This window comes from Alligator sinensis, unplaced genomic scaffold, assembly GCF_000455745.1.
Source record: "Alligator sinensis unplaced genomic scaffold, ASM45574v1 scaffold374_1, whole genome shotgun sequence".
NCBI lineage: Eukaryota > Metazoa > Chordata > Crocodylia > Alligatoridae > Alligator > Alligator sinensis.
The window spans coordinates 1,370,101-1,390,013 of record NW_005842383.1 but is presented as its reverse complement, the minus strand read 5'-3'; the positions used below and the strand labels follow the sequence as shown (position 1 = coordinate 1,390,013).

General features: G+C 40.2%; 2 protein-coding genes across 2 annotated transcripts in view; one reads left to right on the top strand and one right to left on the bottom strand.

Moving 5' to 3' along the window:
• The window catches only part of BMPR1A (bone morphogenetic protein receptor type 1A), a 56,773-nt gene extending 44,789 nt beyond the window's left edge, over positions 1-11,984 (top strand). Inside the window, exons 7-11 of the mRNA XM_006029515.3 lie at positions 1,662-1,854; positions 2,220-2,517; positions 3,631-3,806; positions 6,325-6,455; positions 7,704-11,984. Coding sequence (XP_006029577.1) covers positions 1,662-1,854; positions 2,220-2,517; positions 3,631-3,806; positions 6,325-6,455; positions 7,704-7,829 — 924 coding nt within the window. The 3' untranslated portion in view covers positions 7,830-11,984. The remainder of the gene's footprint in view (positions 1-1,661; positions 1,855-2,219; positions 2,518-3,630; positions 3,807-6,324; positions 6,456-7,703) is intronic.
• A 137-nt stretch (positions 11,985-12,121) lies between these two features.
• MMRN2 (multimerin 2) overlaps positions 12,122-19,913 on the bottom strand; it is a 68,677-nt gene continuing 60,885 nt past the window's right edge. Inside the window, 2 exon segments of the mRNA XM_025210987.1 lie at positions 12,122-15,385; positions 18,828-19,913. The exon segment at positions 18,828-19,913 is cut by the window's right edge and continues 23 nt beyond it. Of these exon segments, the coding sequence (XP_025066772.1) occupies positions 14,997-15,385; positions 18,828-19,913 (1,475 nt within the window). The 3' untranslated portion in view covers positions 12,122-14,996.

The window sequence follows — 19,913 nt, the reverse complement described above, 5'->3', positions numbered from 1 at the left end:
ATTTTGATTAGGATAGATGAGAGCAACACCCCCCTCCCCTTTCTCCCTACTCTGTCCCATCTACGACATATACAATTCAAATCTATATAAACAAATATGCATTTTAATCCCCTCATATTAGATTTATAATACATGTGGGGGGGTGCAGTTTCATTTCTACATTCTTATGTAGGATCTAGAATAAAGGTACACTTGTGATATTAAGTAAGTTGGTCTATATCAGTGGTTCTCAACCTTTTCAGACTCAAGACGCCTATCCATAACTTGTGAATTTAGTGGCACCCCATTTAAAATATAGATATATATGTTTATAAATTTATTAGAGTGTAAAAAAACAAAAAACCCCCCCCAAAAAACAAAAAACTGGAAACATATTTTTAAAACAAACTGGGAAAACAACACGAATCACTGCTTTAGAAAGATACTATTATGTCAGCATGGGGTCTGAACATCCCAAATCTTTACCAGCTTTGCAAGGGTCCAGCCGGGATGGTGCAATGAAGGGCAAGGCAGTGCAGCACAACCCAGTAGCAGCTGCCACCAGCTTGTCCCAAGTCATAATTTCCTTCTGGAAGAGCCTCCTGGAGAGAGGCCTCTCTCACCTGCCATTCCCAGGGAGTGAGGGGAAAGGGACTGGCTTCTCCTCATGGAGAACTCCTGCCTGACTCAGACCTTCACAGCCACAGCTTCAGCCGGTTACTAAATAACAGAAAAAAAGCAAGCGTCTCCCCTGAATCCTAAAAAGTATCTTCCTGGTTGAGAATCACTGGTCCATATGCATTATTAGTTTGCATATTACTAAGGGGTTTGATACAGTTTTACTGCTGTGTTTCTACTCTTCCGTATGTTTGTACTCTATGTTTATAAATTAATCTTTCAAAACTTGCATCTTTGAGCAAGCCAATATTTCAATCCTTGATCCTTCAGGTTTTCTGTAACTTTTTGTGGCGGTCATTTCAGAGTTCTCAAACTGCTGCTTATCTGTATGGTGTTTGATTATGCAAATTATCTTGGGATGCGATTATTATGAAAGACACTGTGTGAATACATGTGTGCACACACAAATTCATGTTAGTCTTACTCTTACATAATAAACCAAAATCAGGGAGTAAAAGAGATCCTTCTCCAAGAAATCTGTTGGACTTGGAGATCTGTAAAGTATTGGTTAGTCTGCTTAAAGGCATTAAATTAGAAAGGTCTTAGACTTGGATAGCATGAGTAGCTGTTTTTTAGTCCAAATATAAGATTTTTCTCTCCAATTTCATGCTTATTGTTTGATAAAATTCACTGAATATCTATTGGTGATGAATTGTAAAACAGGCAAACAGGGGGATTCAATTAAATAGTCATTCTGTTTACTTACTTGTTCATAATAGTTCCTATTAAGCCTAGCTAATAAAATGAATAGTTATAATCCTATACAAACTAGAAGAAGCCAAACGCAAATCTAACATACAGAAAATCAAATTTTAACTATCATTTTTTTAATACCTCCTTAATTTTCTCTCCAGAACTAGCAATAATTAGTCAAAACAGGAATAGCTCAAAAGAATCTAGAATAGATCCTTCAAATAGGACCATTATCAAGGATCAAGACAGGAAAGTTTTTATGCCTGACAGGCCTTTTAATTGTGATTTTTTTTTTATTTTAATGTCCTTAGGTTCAGCGTACCATTGCCAAACAAATTCAGATGGTGCGGCAGGTTGGGAAAGGTCGATATGGAGAGGTCTGGATGGGTAAATGGCGAGGTGAAAAAGTGGCAGTCAAAGTATTTTTTACCACAGAAGAAGCCAGTTGGTTCAGAGAAACTGAGATTTACCAAACTGTTTTAATGCGTCATGAAAACATACTTGGTAAGTAAGAAATATGTTGATTTGAATAGGTAGTAGCAGACTTGAATGTCAAAGATTTGTAGTTGCTTAATGAAGCAACTTCTTCCTTTATATAATCTCTGGATGGTTGTTTAGTGCATATTCATAAAATGCTGTAATTGGGTATAGTAGTATCTTATATATATTTTTGGTGGAAATGTGAGATTCTGATGGACCAATATGGTGAAATCTAAGACTACACAGCACTCCTAGTTCCCAGTGAGAGGTGGTAGGACTTTCTTTTCCTAGTCTAAATGAAAGTTTTGCTTTTTGAATTCATGAACAGTGTTTCTTGTCGTGTGATTTTGTGTAACAGTACATAATGACTCCGTTTATGCATTTCACAGGTTTTATAGCAGCAGACATCAAAGGCACAGGCTCCTGGACCCAACTTTACTTGATTACAGATTACCATGAAAATGGATCCTTGTGTGACTTTCTAAAGTGCACAACACTTGACAACAGGGCTATGCTCAAACTGGCTTATTCTGCTGCATGTGGTCTTTGCCACTTACACACAGAAATTTTTGGGACACAAGGCAAACCAGCTATTGCACACAGGGACCTGAAAAGTAAAAATATCCTGATAAAGAAAAATGGGACCTGCTGCATTGCTGACCTAGGCCTTGCAGTCAAGTTTAACAGGTAGATGAAACTGCAGGTTATGTACTTTATTGTTGTTGAGAATCTGGGGCAGCCTTCTGCTTTGAATGCAGGCTGGATGTTGAAAGGAGGTTGTTGTCAAAATTTGCGGTTTTTAGAGAGCTCAGGTTTCAAGTCACTTAAAATTCCTTCCGCTTCTTTCAGTCTCTACAGTGAGGGGATAAAAAGGAAACAAATCCAGCATCCAGACCATAAAGCTTTTCCTGGGCAGTCTTTCTAATGATATCATGGTATTTCAGTAGCAAATCTAAGCCACTGAAAATCTGGCCAGTGTCAAATGATTTAGATGTTAAACTTACAGAAATAGTCCTGGTTGTATTACTGAATGAATATGAACAACTATTACAGCATTTTTTTTTATCTAAGAAGCCACAGAACTTTACTTTGCCACTCTTGAATGCCAAAAAAAAATCAAAAGGCCTTATAAAAGAATGTACTGTATGTATTCGTTACTACAAAGTATTGGCCTTGAAGATAGCTTCTATTTATACTTGAGTAGACCAAAACTAATTAGTATGGTAGCACAGCATTACAAATATGTAATGTACTCACTTTTTACAGAACTAGCTTGTTTTACAAATCCCATTTTAGATGCTCAGAATAGTAGAATCAGAATATTTATATGCAGTACGGTATATAGATTTAAATATATATACACAGTAGGTAGTTGAGACCATGGTCTCCCAAGTTTGTAAGTGGGCATCATATGCTAGCACACAAGCAAACTTCTGCCCAAAGTTATGGTGTATAGAATTGATTTTTCAATGTGACTTCATGACATGACCATTTTCAATGATTTGCATCTATCTGCTTGGATTTGTATGGAGACATGTTAACGTGTACGTGTGTGTGATGGGGGGACGGGGTTTGATTGTCTTTGCAAAACAATAATACCCTTCTTCTGGTTATTTATAACTGTTTTCTATATAGTATGTTTCAAGGAAGCATACTAATGTACGACGGTGCTATTAAAAGGAAGAAACACTATATTTATAAGTACCAACTTGACAATAGCTTCTTTCTGTATCATGTGGGATATTGCATCAGTTTTTGTACTGCTCTACAACTCATTTAACTTCTGTTATTTATACGTAGTGATACAAATGAAGTTGATGTCCCTTTGAATACTAGAGTGGGAACAAAACGTTACATGGCCCCAGAAGTCCTAGATGAAAGCCTGAATAAAAATCACTTCCAGCCATACATCATGGCTGACATCTATAGTTTTGGCTTAATCATTTGGGAAATGGCTCGGCGTTGTGTCACAGGAGGTATGTTTTTAAATCTTCTATTTCGGAATGATCTGTGTAACCATAGCTTCAGTAGATTCACCCAATGACTGCTGTTCTTTCAAGAACTAAACCTCTGTATGGAATGAAAAATCCCTGCAGTAGTCACCTGAATTTTATAAACTTTATCATTAAAGAATCAACAGCTTTAACGTTTAAAGACATGTCCATTACCCTAAGGCGGTGGTGCTTAAGCTTTTGGCCCTGCAGGCCAAGTGAGCAGCATGGGGACAATCTGTGGGCTGAATCGGGCTCCACATCCTGGGATTGGGCCTTGGGGTCTGGCCCCACCACTTCCAGCCCCACACACCAGGACTAGCACAGGGCCTGGAGCTCCCAACAGATCTAGAAATTTGGCAGTGGGGAAGCAGTGCCATAGCTCCCCTGCAGTCAAATTTCTGGATCCGTGGGCCCTGCAGGGCAGATAATAGTCCTGTGCAAAATGGCTAATATTCACTTCGGGTTCAGTTGATTCGGGGGACAGTGATTTGATTTGGTGATTCATATCACTGTCCCAAATTGATACGGCCAAATCGGAATCAAACAGGCCCCATCCCCTGCCTGCTCTCCCAGCCTTGTCAATGGCTGCCCCAGCATCCCAGCTCTTTAAAAAAAAAAAAAAAAGCCCTGCACTCGCTACCTGCTGCCAGGCAGCGGGGTGATCCCTGCTGCCCCCCACTGCCCCATGCTGCTTGTGGGGCTCTGCCACAAGTCCCCATTCTCCGCCCGCTCTCCCACCCCGCCATGGCTGCCCCGCTCGGCCCCAGGTCCTGGTTCTCTTAAAAAAAATACAAAAAAACCCAGACTCTCTGGCTCCTGGCAGGTGGGGGGGGGAATCCCCATTACCCCCCACTGCCCCATGCTTAATGGGGGGCTCTGCCATGAGACCCAGAAGCCCTGAGGCTGCTGCAGCAGCCGGTGGGAGCGGGGGTTTTTGTTTGTTTGCTTGTTTTTTAAAGAACCGGGAGCCAGGGCCGGGCAGGGCAGCCATTGACATGGCTTGGAGAGTGGTCAGGGGTGCTCAGGGGGGCTGAGGAAGCAGGCAAGGCATGGGGGAGGTAGGGGTCTCCCCCACCTCCTGCAGCCTTTCCCCTCCCCACTTCTGCCCCCTACCTACCGGCATAGAGGGTCCAGCTCCCTGCGGCAGTGAGTGTGGTCTGTCTGAATTGCCGAAGCGCTCCGAATCTTTTCTGAATCGATTCGGAGAGCTTCGAATTGATTCGAACCTTTTTATTGGTCTCCTGATTCAATTCAGACATTCGGCCACCGAATTGGGCCAAATCTCCTCCGAATCAAATCAGCGAGCAAAGCTTCGCACAGCCCTAGCAGATAACAGAGCTGAGGCCAGATCTGGCCTGTGTTGAGCACCTCTGCCTGAAGGTATATGTAAACACTAATACCTGCCTTCCATCAGCTGTACTACTTTCACACAAGTCAGTGTCCACAGTCTTGTGTTCTCTTCTTCTCTTCCCTTTGGTCTCTCACAGCTCCTCTCTGTTTTATAGTCAGTGTCAAACTTCTGTGGTTCTTTGTCTCTTTTGTACCTGCTTTAGGATTCAAGACTGCATAATACAAGGCTCACTATCTTCTACCCACCTCTGCTTTTAGATTTTGAATTCATTCCAAATTTGTTCTCAACTGTTAGCTCAGAAGTTGCTGTCTCCTTTAGTATTTTAAAAAAAGTGTCTCAAAATTTCTACCTTGAAGGTGAGAAGGTTCTTTTTCAGCAAATTCCAGGAACTTCCACCTGCATTTTCAAACAATGTACCAGTTGTCTGATTTGTTTAATTGCAACATTATGAGTTACCCGTCTTCTTAACAGGTTTTTTAAGTATAAATAAGGGACTCTTGCCCTTTTAAACCACCTTTTTGTTTTCACTCAATTTTCTTTCTCCTTTCCTATAGTGAATGCATATAGGACCTTTTTCTTCATTGTTTTTAGAACCTATTTTCCCTTTTTCTCTGCTCTGGTGACACCTTAGTATATTTATTTTCCTTTTGTTTCCATTTCTCCCAGGTTCTCAGTCTTTCTCTTCAGAAATTTATAGCCTCCTAATTTAGATTTCAGTCTTCTTCAGGACAACAGTTCTTTCATTTGTTTTCTAAAGTATGCTAGTTGGCTGTGGTAAAGCAGGTGGAAATGAGAGGATTCATGGGAATTGCAGAAACAAGCTAATGGATTTGCATGTAAAATTCTCTTGGTGCAGGGAAAGTTATATGTATAACAGACTGGATAGAGATTAATTCTGCGCTACACATTTAGTTCAGAGGGAGTACAGGTAATAAATTCAGATTCTAGTCCTTAATGCCCATTGTCAACTGTAAATTTTCAGCAAATGTTACCTTGAGTTTTTTGGTTTCTGTTTGATCAGTCCAAGAGCCAGAGATTACTGTGTTTAATTTGTTCTTCTGCTGTTGGTTAAGGAATTTTGTTAGTAGGAGATTTCTGGATTTGGTTTGTTCTTTCATGTGTTTCCCTGGTCTTTCGTACTTATTGCAGGTATTGTTGAAGAGTACCAGCTGCCATATTATGACATGGTGCCGAATGATCCATCCTATGAGGATATGAGAGAGGTGGTGTGTGTCAAGCGACTACGCCCAATAGTATCTAATAGGTGGAATAGTGATGAAGTAAGTATGCTGAAATGAAAAATGGGAGGGAGAAATTTATCAGTAGCCTATAACTTTTTCCGTCTGTCCTCAAAGCTCGCTCACACTGAAGTAGCATAGGCAGCACAGTCCTGTCTTTTGGCGTTTGAGATTTCTCTGGGCACAATAAAAAGGCTAATGTTTGAAATCAGCTGTACATTTTCTACACATCTGTAACCTCTGGGAGAGAAGGAAAAGCAACATATCAGGATCCATACACATATGCTTTACTGCAGAGTAAACTAATTAGCTCCTCAGTAGTGCATCACCGTCTACACATGCACCAGTATTAGGGCACAGTAAATTAACACTACTGTCATTAATTAATAGTCAGTGACAGTACTATCTTATGGTACAGTAATTTAATGCACTGAAACGCACGTGTGGACTGTGAGCGTAAGTTGTGCCCGGTCAGCCCAGCCAGCCGAGGTACGCGAGCTCAAATTGCTGCTATCCCGGGCGCACGTGTAGACACTGCACCTGAGAGCAGTTTTCTTTGGCTCAAACAGTTTCAGTGTTTATTGTGTCACATTAATTGCACATGTAGATTCAGCCAGTCTCACTATTGGCCTCTCTAAACTAGATCTCACTCTTATATACCAGAATATTTTCTTGTGTTTTGAATAAAACTGTATAGCACATGTCACTTTAATTTATCAGAATCAGTTTCAGTACTTCTGGCATGTCATCCTGTCACACGGGTGCATTATGGAATGAGAACTGCTGCTGGGAGAAGTAGATGGGTTTGAATAGATCTCCCAAGCAGTGTCGGCAAGTATTTTCTATACAAAAGGGAGGATATTTCTTTTGAGAGTGCCATTCTTTTTCCTTTTTTCTTCTTGTCCATCACAAAATGTCTTCTCCTCAGCACTCCCCCAATGAGAAACACTGAATTTACCAGTTTTCCCCAGCATGGTACTTTATTATTTGGCATCTTGATGTCAGCCTGACTCACTGAATATTGATAATCCTTCTCTGCTCTTAAATTCAGGCAGTGCATTGAAAAGTAAAAGAACCTTGAGTCCATTCAGTGTTGGAAATGCAAATTGTATTTTTTCATCAGGGGAGTGGTTGTTAAAGGATATTGTCCTTGCATTGCTAGACTTTTGGCCTGCTAGCTTAACCATTGCCTTCCTTAAATGCATACCATTAATGAACTGTCAGCCAAGGCTGTGCTTTACTGTGGATTAAGTGTTTATAACAAAGTTCCTTTCCACTTTTAATTTTCAGTGTTTAAGAGCAATACTGAAGTTAATGTCTGAATGCTGGGCCCACAATCCTGCTTCTAGACTTACAGCCCTGAGGATCAAGAAGACACTTGCAAAGATGGTGGAATCACAAGATGTAAAGATTTGACAGAGTAACACGGTTACTCAGGAGCAGAGTTGGACTCCTAGAACTTTTCACCCAAACAAGGGTGGGATCGAAGTGGGAAGAGGAGTCAGCTGAGATTCAGTCCATTTCCTCACCGCACTTTTACAGGCTGCTAATTACATCTTTCAGAACTTTGAAGATGATGATGTTGAGAGCCTCTGTATGCTACATGCTATGTATTTGGACAGCCCTGTTTTAAGTATGCATTTTGTTCTTGTTTTGAGCTGCATTGAGACTTCAGTCACAGTGAATTTCCAGTAAAACTATGGGTACTGAATTGCATGTTCAGATTACAGTGCTTTCTGTGAAAGCCTTAAGAAGCTAAATGGATTCAACAGAGATGGAGAAATATAAGCTTTTTGCCTTCTACCTGATAGAATCTAGTCAATTCATACCAGTTTTTATTCAACAGCATGTAGGTTATGAATCTATTTGAGATACTATTCAATTTAACAGTTCCTTATGCCTTTTATGGGTCTTCTTTGTGTGTGCCAGGATTCTTCTGCTGCCATTTGGAATACATAGGAAACCATTTAAATTTATAGGAAGGGCTGTATAATATTCCATGATTCCACAATTGCAGAATTTGCCACTTAATTAATCCCTTGCCATTGAAATGTACTCAAGAGCTTCAGTTTTCAGTTTAATATAATTAAAATGTATTTCTTTTTTTGGTTGCAAAGGGAACCTCAAAAATGTGAAAGCAGTGCCCACCTGAATATGCAAATAGTCTGAAACAACACCTGACAGGTAACTTTGCTTTAGTCATCTCACTTGAGGCTCAGTAGGCTCCATGACTACATGACTGTGGAATTTGGCATTTTTTCACAATACTACATACATCAGCATTTTTACTGTGGAAGTCTCCACAGCCAGCCCACTGACAATTCTGTTTTGCCTCCCTAACCTGCTGGGACCTGCCCATAGCTGCTGCATATGCTACTTTTATGGGGAAAAGTACAGAGACTTTTCCCCATAAAGGGCAAGTGAATTGTATTTCAATTCATGCTCCCTAACTGTTATAAAGAACCAGGCAGAAGGGAAGTTCTGAGGGTTAAAACCAAATCAGGTGAGCAGCAAGGAGAGAAAGGCAGCCAGACATACAAGTTGGGCAGCCAGGACATCTGGAGGCTAGAGTGGCACTCGAGGCATGGAGAGCAAGATGATGAACTGCTGAAACTGATCAGTGTGGGTAGGGCAAAGAAAGGCAATACTGAGCTGGATTGTCTGGCTGTAACTGCTAGCAAGATGATGAACTGCTGTTCATAGAGCTGAGTTGCCTAGAGAACACAGGGAAAAAGCAATCAGAGATAGACATGGAGCTATTGTAAAATAATGAATATTTTAAATAAGAGTTCTCATTATGCGTGGGAGGTGTGGCCGGGAAAGACTCTGTGGAGACAGGTTAAATTAACAGTGCTGCAGAATTTGGTCTCACTTTGCTATGGAGTGCACATGGCTCTGCTTATGATTCTCCAATAAAGTGATAGCTGATCACACCTGGTCACATGAAAGCCGCTTCATTCATACAAAATCAGTTGTGTTTCCCTCTTTTCACTATTTTAGACAAGTTGGTGCAAGAGGCCAAAAAAGAAAACAGCCGCTGTAAAACTAGGTCACTGGTTATATACCATTAAGTTCATCACTGCAAGTTTGCAGTCAGAAAGCACCACCACAGGTTGATAGCTCCTGTGTCATGAATCTTCTGAAGAATGAGCACACAGTATTGAAACAGTTAGACCTATTTGATGATAATTTAAGTGCCTGTAAGCTGTACTGTAAGCCTTGTACTAGATAACTTTAAAAAGGGAAGTTATTTATATAGTGTGAATTGTGCTTTATTTAAAACATCAGGTCTTAGGTACATGTAAACAAGCACGCGCGTACATACACAGATTTGAAGGAAACATTGAGAATAAAGTTTAAATTGATCAAAGAAAACATTTCAGATTAAGATTTTTTACTTTGGTAAAATACATATATGGAGGTTGCTTTAAAAATATGTTTAAATTTCCCTTGGAAGTACAGCTAATAGAAAACTTAGCCTAATGCAGAACCAATGTGATTTGTTAACAATTGCAAATAAACTTCTAACATGGTTTCTTTTTTACTTTGTTCCATAGTTTGCAAAAAGTAAATTGTCAGGCAAAAGATTGCAGTATTTTTTATTGTCTATTGTGATGTACAGACTTTATTTAACAATGCTACATATTTTATAGAAAGCTAGTTAGTTATCTCATGGGACATTTCTTTTTTTAAATAAAGTCATTACTTTTCTTCAGTAATGCCTTTAAGTATTAATATGTATTCTGGCTGAACAATTCATGGGTGCATCAAGTATGATTTAACTTATTTAAAAACAGCAAGTGAGAGACAACATCGTGCCACAATTCTCATGACAAAGGGCTTTTTAAATAAGGTTTTTTCCGTCCACTGCCAAAGCATATATCATGAGACAAATTGTTAAGCATGTCTTTGCGCATACATTTTGCACAGGTAGTTGGAAAATACTTGGCATGAGCCAAGATATCATTAGTAAGGAAAAAGCTTGTTTTGATTTTTTTTTATTATTAGTATCATTCTAGGGTTTTTAACAGTAAAAAGGAAAATCTTTATACACATATCTCACTAGCTTATTTTCTCACAATAATGGAAGTGTTTTCTTAATTTAATCTATTTCTCAGTTAGAACATTTGTATTTTTTATAATCAAGTGCCATGTGAATTGGACACCTGTATTAGCTGTGACTTGTGCTAAAATTTTAATCTTGATTTTGATTTCTTTCTCAAATCTTCAAGACTGTTGGCAGTAGGCTGAATAAAACAAAGGGCATGTAAAAATGTGACACCAGTTTCAGTTATTCCACAGTTTTCCCTTCTATTTAGTGCTTACTAGTTTGTACGACAAAAAGTTGGTGTTACTGGATAAATAAACCTTAAAACTTAAGAATTTGCAAATTCACTTTTAGATAAAGGAAATGGGCTGAGCTGGGTTGTGAAAAGGGAGGACCCTTAGCCAAAATTACCTTAAAATATATATGTATATGTATGCCTAAAATTAGGTTCCAAAGTCTGTGTTTACACCCCCAATAACCAACCGACCTGATGCTTAACATTGCTGAGCATGCCGCAACTTTTATTGGCTTACATGGGAGTTGTTAGATGTACAGTACATCTGAATATCTGTTGACTCAGGTTCTGTTTGAGCCCTGAAGCCCACAAGTAGGTCACATGCAAAGAACTTAATAATTTTAGGCACCTGGGTTTTTTGGGGTTTTTTAATTTAATCTTCATGAACTTATAAATAATAAATATTGCTAAGTATACTCAGTGCAGACTTTTAAACCAAGTTGTTGCCTTATTCAATGTTGTAAGAATTCCAAAGACTTTATAAACACACTGTTATTTTAGTGTGTGATCATCATATTTTGTTGGTAAGGCTTACATTTGTGAGCATTTGATATCTAATAAATAAATCTTTGCAAATGTCTTGTAATGTGTGAAACATCCTGTGAATATCTAATCTGTGCCTTGAAAGCCATTGAACAACTTCATATGGAGATCCGTTTAGCTTGTTCCATGTTGGATGAAAAATAGGTTGAAGCTTTAATAATAAGTCTGGCCACTATATTCAGGGGAGGGAAATAGCATTTGCACTTCTGGTTAACCTGTAAATCCCTGAAGGAATGCGCAGACCCAAAGTGTAAATGCAAGCACACATTGATTGTACTGGGTTTACCATGATTTTTTTTTTCCTTTTTAAAAAAATAGTACCCAGCACACACAATTTAAGTTAAGCAACATGCAACTCCCTTCAGCTTCTAAGCAGCTTTCATGGTAAAAGTTTAAAAAAATTAAAGACTTTGCTCATTTCACAAGATTCTTAACGTTTCAGAATAATCCAAGAATCAAATTTTAGATCTGCATCTAAAAGACCATTTGAATGTGCTATGAGGCTAATTCTTAAGATACAACTTAGCTGTCTTGCCTTCACACACTCTTATTTTAAAGTTAATTTAAGAGAGAAATCATTTCAAGAACCAAAATATTACTTGAAATTAAACTTTACAGCCTTTTTTGGTTACTGTAATAATGTTTAAAGGGAATTATTTATCTTTGATTTTGGTCAAGTAGATGATTTTTTAGCAGTTTTCTGTTCTTGTGACTGGTTCTGAAAGAAGTCAGATAACCCAACCCTGCTCCCCACTCTAAACCCTATGTCGGGGTGAAATTTAAAATGAAACACAGTGCTAAGTGATACAGAGCTTTCTAGAGTCAAGGTGTATCAGCCTCAGTTTACTGGTTATAACAAAGGTAGAATGAACACTATTTTTACTTAAATTGTTCAATAAAACTCTTGCAACTGTTGCCTTGTCCTACATTACCTTTAAATGCAGTTATAGAATGCCCATAAAGCATTTATGCTCCAATATACCCATATGCTCAACATGAAATGTACTATATTGTATACAAAAAAGAATAACATTGTAGTTAACCTAGAGAAGATGTAAATAAAATACGAAAGAAGGGTAAAAACAAGCAGAATGCTGACACTTGTGTTTATGTCAGAAGTGTAGAATAATCTTTTAAAATGTAACATACTAATGTATTTTGTACAGTATCTGATTTAAAAGGTGCCTTATTCAGTTTACCACAAATTGCTTTGTTCTGTACACAGAGTACGTCCAATGTATCATTTTTAAGTAAATAACCTTATTTTAGTACACGTTAGTAATGTGTTTTGTATTACTATCAGATTTTGTCATATAAGTGTGTGATTCCTTAGAAATTATAATGCCTAACCAAATACTTCCTTACTTCAATATTTTTGTATTTGTATTTGGTTAACTATGCAAAATTCTTATGTAAGTTAATATTGGTAATTAATTGTTTTAATCCTTCTTAGTGATGCTTCAAGTCATGTGGTCTACTGTACCCAGTATGACACCGTATCACCATAATGCTGGGGATAGAAGTAAAATGACCAGGCTTTCTTGCACCCTTCTCTTTCCCCCCTACTGGGGAAGAAGGCAAAAGGCCAGCTTTGAATAAATTAAAATGTGATGCCTAGGTAAGTCTACCATATCTTGATTTGGTATACCATAGGGTTTGTTGTACTGAATTAAGACTGACCATTTTCCAGTAACTATGAATGCAAACAGGGCACAATATACCTAAACAGAAGTACAGTGCTGGTCAGAATACTACCCTACTTTCTTTGATGTCTAGCTAATTTCCTTATACTTTGACATAAGTAGAATGACACTACTAGAAGAGGATTTATTATGTTAGACTATGAATTAGCATGAATTAGCATGTTTACATCAGTGAGTGGCATTCTCTATAATTCTCTATAATTGTCTCATTACCTCACACAGGAAAAGTAAGGTATGGTTATGCACTGATATCTTTGTTACAGAGAGATCTTTTATGTATACATTGGTTATAAGGGTAAAGGTTTGTGTGATATCTGAACTTCACACAAACTGTGGTACTGAAAATAGAAGTGGTAAATTCATTATAACGTGTATAACATTAAACTCTTGCTCTAAGAGTATCAGAGAGATATGTGAGACGCAAGAATTCTTATAGGTAATATCATTTATTAGACCAACTGCATCATTGGGATAGATATAGGCAAGCTTTTGGGTATCACGGTACCCTCTCTCAGAATTTGAATGGTTCAATCAATAAAATCCAAACTTGGCTGAAGTCAGTGTCAAAGCTCTTGTTTGACTTTGATACAAGGCTTTTACTCCATACCTTCACTTAATTTCTCTTCCTCCAGCTACCAAGTAACTCTTCATCATTGAAGACAACCTAATACATCTGGACAACTGTAGTATGTACCCGCAAAGCAAAGGATTCATTATGGCGAGTTTCAGTATGGTGTTATGTGGCACCTATAGGGTTTTTAATAATTCTGTAGCTTAATGTCCACAAATACAACAACTGAAGTTAATTGCTAAAATAGTATTCCATGGCTGCTGGTAGATGTTAATTTAGTCATACGATCAGAATGTGATTAATTTTATGCTAGATTCCCAAGATCACTTATCCTGCCATGCCATGTTTGCATGGCAAGATGCTTGATTTTTGGGAGCCTGCATAAAATTAGATCTCAATCATGAGACTGCCAGGATTTTTACGTTCTGGGACAGTAGGAACCTGGTATCTGGGAGAGGCTCTCCAGTGCTGTTCTGCCAGCACCCCGGGACCTTTAAAAACTATGCAGACAGCCCAGCTGCACTCACCACCCTTTGGACATGCTAGCCTGCCAGATGTTCAAATTACAGTGTTATACAAACCACGTATAAAGATGTTCCACATCGCTAAATGTGGTTTACAGTGAAATGTGTGGTTCACATTTAAATGATGTGGAACATTTGTGTGGTTGGTTTGGTATTTTATGATGTCATAAATGTCCTGCATGTTGCTATTTGCTGTGCGATAAAGTATTAATTGCATGATTAATGTAATGCCCGTCAGGGGAAATTTAAAAAAATCTGATATGCCTAAAATCAAAATGTTTCACAGAAATGCATCTGCTTCATTGCAAAGGTTGACAAAAGCCCCAGTCCTGCAGCTACTCAATAGTGTACTTAACTCAAAGCCTGGGCTGTGCCCTATTGGACTGCATCTGCTTAAATACTGCTGGATTGGGATAACTGACAGTTGTTAGAACTACAGTCTAGGTCAGTAGTGGCATGCAGAGAATGGACAGTGAAGATGGTTCCCGCTTCTTATTTCCAACTGATAAACTGCATCAAAAGTAGCTAAAGCTGTATAGTTCCCTAATGCAACTTTCCCCTGGGAGCATTTGCTGGTGCTACTGCAGAGAGGTTACTTGGTGGTAGTGTGTGCAAGGCAATACTTGTGTGTGATCCTCACCTTGAAAGCATTTCTGAATACCTGAACTGAGACATTCCAAATCCAAAGCATTAGGTCATCATGCAGAAGAAACTTAATAACCCATTGTTCTTCTTAAGCAACTAATCAAAAGCCAAACACTTCTAGAAATAAACTTGGAGGTGAATCTAGGATAATGCTAGGTTTGAATATACAGTACAACTGACATATAAAAAATATCACTGCTCAGGCAAGAGCTGATTGCGTAGCATCTCTTTTGATTAAAGCATGCCACCACTCTTCATGTTTTAAATACAAGAAATCCACCCATAGTGGCTCCAGGCAAGTTCTTTTCCACTAGAGAGCCCTGCTGCAACTCAAACCATACTCTCTCCCCTTTCTTCAGCTCTGCCATGGCAAAAGTGGTCATGGAGTTTCCATTTGTTGTTTTCTTCTGACTTCTTGACAGGGTCCTCCTGTGCCCACTGCTAAACAGCAGCTCTCCAAGTGCAGGTCCTGGGCTAAATTCCACATCAACAGCAAACATGTAGACGCCATTATGAGGTGCTTTGAAGTAGCCATATTCAGGGAAATAGCAGTTTCCATAATTGAGGTATGTTTCATTAAACCTCAGAGTTTTTCCCTTATCTCTTCCTTCTGAGAATCCCACATAGAAAGCCACTGATGAATCTGAAACAAAGTGGGAGAGGAACATTTAACACTCAGTAACTCTTCTGCATTAGACTGGGAGTTGGGAGCTCAGACTATGCAGTGCGATGCTGGACAAGTTACTTAAGGCTGCTTCACACTTTTCCTGTTATGTCTGTTTAGTCTAAGCTCTCAGTAGTGCAGGTCCTGCCTCTTATTGAGCTTACATAGTACCAGTAATGATAGGTCTCAAGCTTTGTTGAGGCATCTAGGCACTACACTCCTAAAAACAACTAACTGTGTTATCATCAGTCGACCATCTACACATGCCGTATTACACAGTAAGTAATCGAAAGTAAATCTGCTACTTGTATTTACAAGTAGCAAAATTACTTGCAATTAGAGCCAATTACTGCACAGTAAGAATCTGCATCTGTAGACAGTGATGCCTAATGTGCAGTAATTATTTCCAATCTCAAGTAAAGCATGTTGCTTAGTCATGCCCTAAATGTACAATACATAAGGAAAAGCCAAACGATGATTAAAAATGGAAAAGTGCAGGTAAATGGATGCTGCCAACATATCTAGTGACCTTATTTAGTCATACTATACCTCAGACCTCAGTGCTGCTGAAATGTAACAGAAATTTCCTTATGTTAAATACTTGGCATTTAAAGAAGAATTGTCTATTTGTTTACTTGCATAAACTGGGTATGTGCTGTTTACAAAAGACATTTTCTCCGTTTTGTGGGGGTTTTGGGGAAATGGGGATTAAGCTGATATTCTTGAAGTTATGAGCAGGGATCCTGGTTTTCTCTGTTTAAAAATCATAACTTCTCTGATAAAAATTTCAAATTCTCTGATTAAAAAACCCAAAAATCCACAATTAAAATGAAACACCACTATATGGGTACCAATGGAACACAATGTTTTATTCATATATTTACCTTTTTAAAGCCATTTGAAAGCTTTAACGTCTCAATTTGAAAGCTTTAAAGCCTCAGTCAGTATAACTAAATAAATTTTAAGTAGCTATAAATTTTGGTATTTTATTTTGCATTTTTTATCATGGAAAATCAGAGCTCTCCCTGGCCCCTTCTTTCATGAGGATGCAGATCCAGGCCCCTCAATCCCAAGCCACAGCACCCAGCCCAGCTGGTGCCTTGTACTCCCCACCCACAGCCCCTCCACCCCTGCCAGTGCTCCATATTTCCCACCCATAGCCCTTCCCCCCCCCGGCCAATGCTCCTCACTCGCGACCCACAGCCCCCCAGCCCTGCCAGAGTGGGGCCCCCAGCTGCCAGGGCTATGGGGCCAGGGACCGGGGCCTGCAACCTGCCCCCCCCATACCCCCACAGCAGTGCTTGAGCCCCAGTTGCCACGCACGGGAGGAGGCAACTGCTGCAGCTGAGCAGAGTATGGAGCCTAGCTCCTCCTCCCACACAGGCAGCATGGCCAGAGTGGGCTGTCCACTGCGGGGACGGGGTGGGGCAGACAGCTTTCCACCCTGTTGCCCTCCTCCCAGTGCTTCTGCAGCCCAGTGAGCAGGACCCAGTGCAGCAGAGCGGGGCTGGGTGGGGAAGCTCATTGCCACTACTTACAGCTCAGCACCACCCTGGCAAAGTGCCCCCAGCCCACCCAGGAGCAGCAAGGGGCACAACTCTGCACTGCCACCCCCGCTGCTGCCAGGTGGGCTGGGGGGTGCTTCGCCAGGGCAGCACAGGACTTGCAGCAGCAAGGAACTTTCCTGCCTGGCCCCATTCTGCCCTGCAGTGCCAGGTCTTGCCCACTGGGCTGTGGAGGCCCTGGGGGGAAGGCAGCAGGGTGGGGAGTCTAAGCCCACAGTGGGCAGCCCAAACCCACCCCATGCACAAATCTGTGGGGCACATGCCCTCCCTGGCATGCAAGCAGCAGCGGGGTGCCAGCCCCATCCCCACTTGCCCTGGGCAAGAAGCCCATGGCCCTGTCCCGCTCTCCGCCTGGGTCCTGCAGCCATGCATAACCCCAGGCCCCAAGCCCCACCAACCACCCAGGTTGGGCAGCAGCCCCAGCCCTAGCCCCAGTCCCAGCCCTGCCCAAATCATTCCCTCCATCCCTCCCACCCTATGGAGGCCTCAATCCTTCTCCCCACCCCCCCAGACTTAGCTACAGAAGCTGTTCTCCAGGCTGCCTAGTAGCCATGTGCATGTGTGGGCGCACACATGCACATGGAGCCCCATGCCTGACTCTCCTTCTCCCTTTCCCACCAGCCCCTTGCAGGCTGGAATTTTGCTAGCCTGCAGAGAGCTCTTTGCAATAGTGGAAAAAAGTTTCTCTGTTAAAATGAAAAATCCGTGTTTTTCTCAGTCCAAGGGAAAAATCAGTGGGTTTTTCCATGTCTCCACGGTAAATGGAAAGCCTGGATCCCTGGTTATGAGATGGAGCAGCTAGGCAGAGCATCAACATGAGTTATCATAGCCTAATTATGTTGTCCATGATTCAATCCTGAGTACATTTCTTCCACTGTATTCTCAGCTAATACGGAAGACAGATACCAAGTCTGGAGGCCTAGCACTTTCAACCAGTCTCGGAGAAAACCATTAATATGCCAACACCAGAAACTGTTTAAAAAAAAAAAAAGTTGAAATCAACAGTAATCAAGAACCCCATGGCCAGTTACCTGACTAGATGATGCTTTATCAAAACTGAGTTCCCCAGTGCTGTAACTCCACTGACTTCATAGTTATGCCATTCTATACAATCTAAGGCAGTGATTCTCAATCAGGGTGCCATAGCACCTTGGGGTGGCTTGTGATCCTTTTGGGTGTACTGCAGAGTACCATGCAATGTTAGTGCTGTTAGGTATGCAAACATGATTAATGAGATAATCTCAAAGAGTGTATCCTGACAAACACACACATAGGGGCGCACATTTCCCATGAGACACATAGCAGTGGCACATATTTGTCCAACTTGTTTCTGGCAGTGCACACTGCTGCCATGTGCACTGCACCACTTTTTTTAGTGGTCTGTTTTTTTTTTGACACCAAGATATCCTGGTGTCAAAAAACCCTGCTGCACTGCAAATAAGCAACGCGGCATGTGGGTGCATGTGTACTGTATATAGTTTGCAGCACCTCAGATGGGTTTGAGGCACCACAAACCACACATGCACACTCATCAGGATGCACCCAGATATTTCAAATAGGAATCCATAGTGTTAAAAGCATTCTGACCTCTTGCGAATATTCTGAGCTGTTTGCAAAAGGAGCATTGCTTTTATTATTTTTCTGTAGTAAAAAAAACAACAATGAAAAATAAGAGCTGACATTTTCTGAAGGGTGCCTTGAGTCTAAAAGGTTGAGGACCACTGACCTAAAATCTAGTTCTGCATTAATAGTTCAGATTATAATATGTGCATCTTTCCATAGTATGTATGTATAGTATAAATACATAGCATGGATATGTTAGAACACAAGCTAGCAGAGTGAGAGAAAAAGTTTACCTTTCCTTAAAAGTTCTGACTGTATTGTATTTCTTCCATTCCTCATTTGCATGTTTTCTCTGTGCTCAGTCTGCTGCCTGTCTTTCTTTCTTTGCTTATCTTGACCTTTCAACTGCCGCCTCATCTTTTTGTTCAGAAGTGACTGAATTGTTGTAATATCCAGACTTATGTTTGAGGCACCTAATTCTTCATTAGTTCCAAACAGTTTTTGAAAAATCTGTAGATGTTCCTCAAATTTCTGCTTGGAGGTTGCTAAGTCTGCCCTGAAAGTCTCCATGGAAATATTAAGTGGTTCCACCAGATTTACTACCGTACGATTGCAGCAGTAATTCTTACCATCCATCCATGACTCATGCTTCTTGATCTCCCTGCTTAGGTGTTTGATATCATTTTTTAGATTCATGATATCATTATATGCTGGACTATCCAAAGTCTCATCCTTGGCAGCCTCATAGTTGGGTTCCAAATGTTCTACATTGCCATGTTGGCTATCAACTTCCTCCAAAGTGTTCTTGGTTTGCTTTGCATCCATAGGATGCCCAGACGAGGAGTTCTGAGCATCATGGTTACTCTCCCAATTCATCTCCAAGAAATGAAGTTTCTTTATAAGGAATTCTAAAGTCATATTTTGCTCTTTGAGTGTATCCGAGTTATGGCTGAGAGCTTCTTGCAGCTGATCTACTGATGATATTAGAGTAGCAGGGTCTTCTTCAGACAAGATGTCCATCATCTCTTCTCCCAACAAAGCTTCTAATGCAGTTTCATGCCTCATTGCATCTTCCAAAAGAGAGTTGAAAGAACTATTGAGATACTTGATGTGGCCATGAATTTTCTCATCTCTCTTACTTAAGGACTGGACTTGTGACTCAATCTGAACCATACTATCCATCAGTTTGCTTTTTTCCTGCTGAAAATTAAAAGATTCATGGATAGATAGAAAAGCAGGGGAGAGCTCAATTTCTCTTCTCAAGAGATCCAAAAAATATGTCTGTAATTGCTTTGTGTCCGTTAAGTCTAACTGAGTACCATTAAGGGGATGAGAGATATTTTTTTGAACATCTTCCAGCCTGTCAATGTCAGAAGATA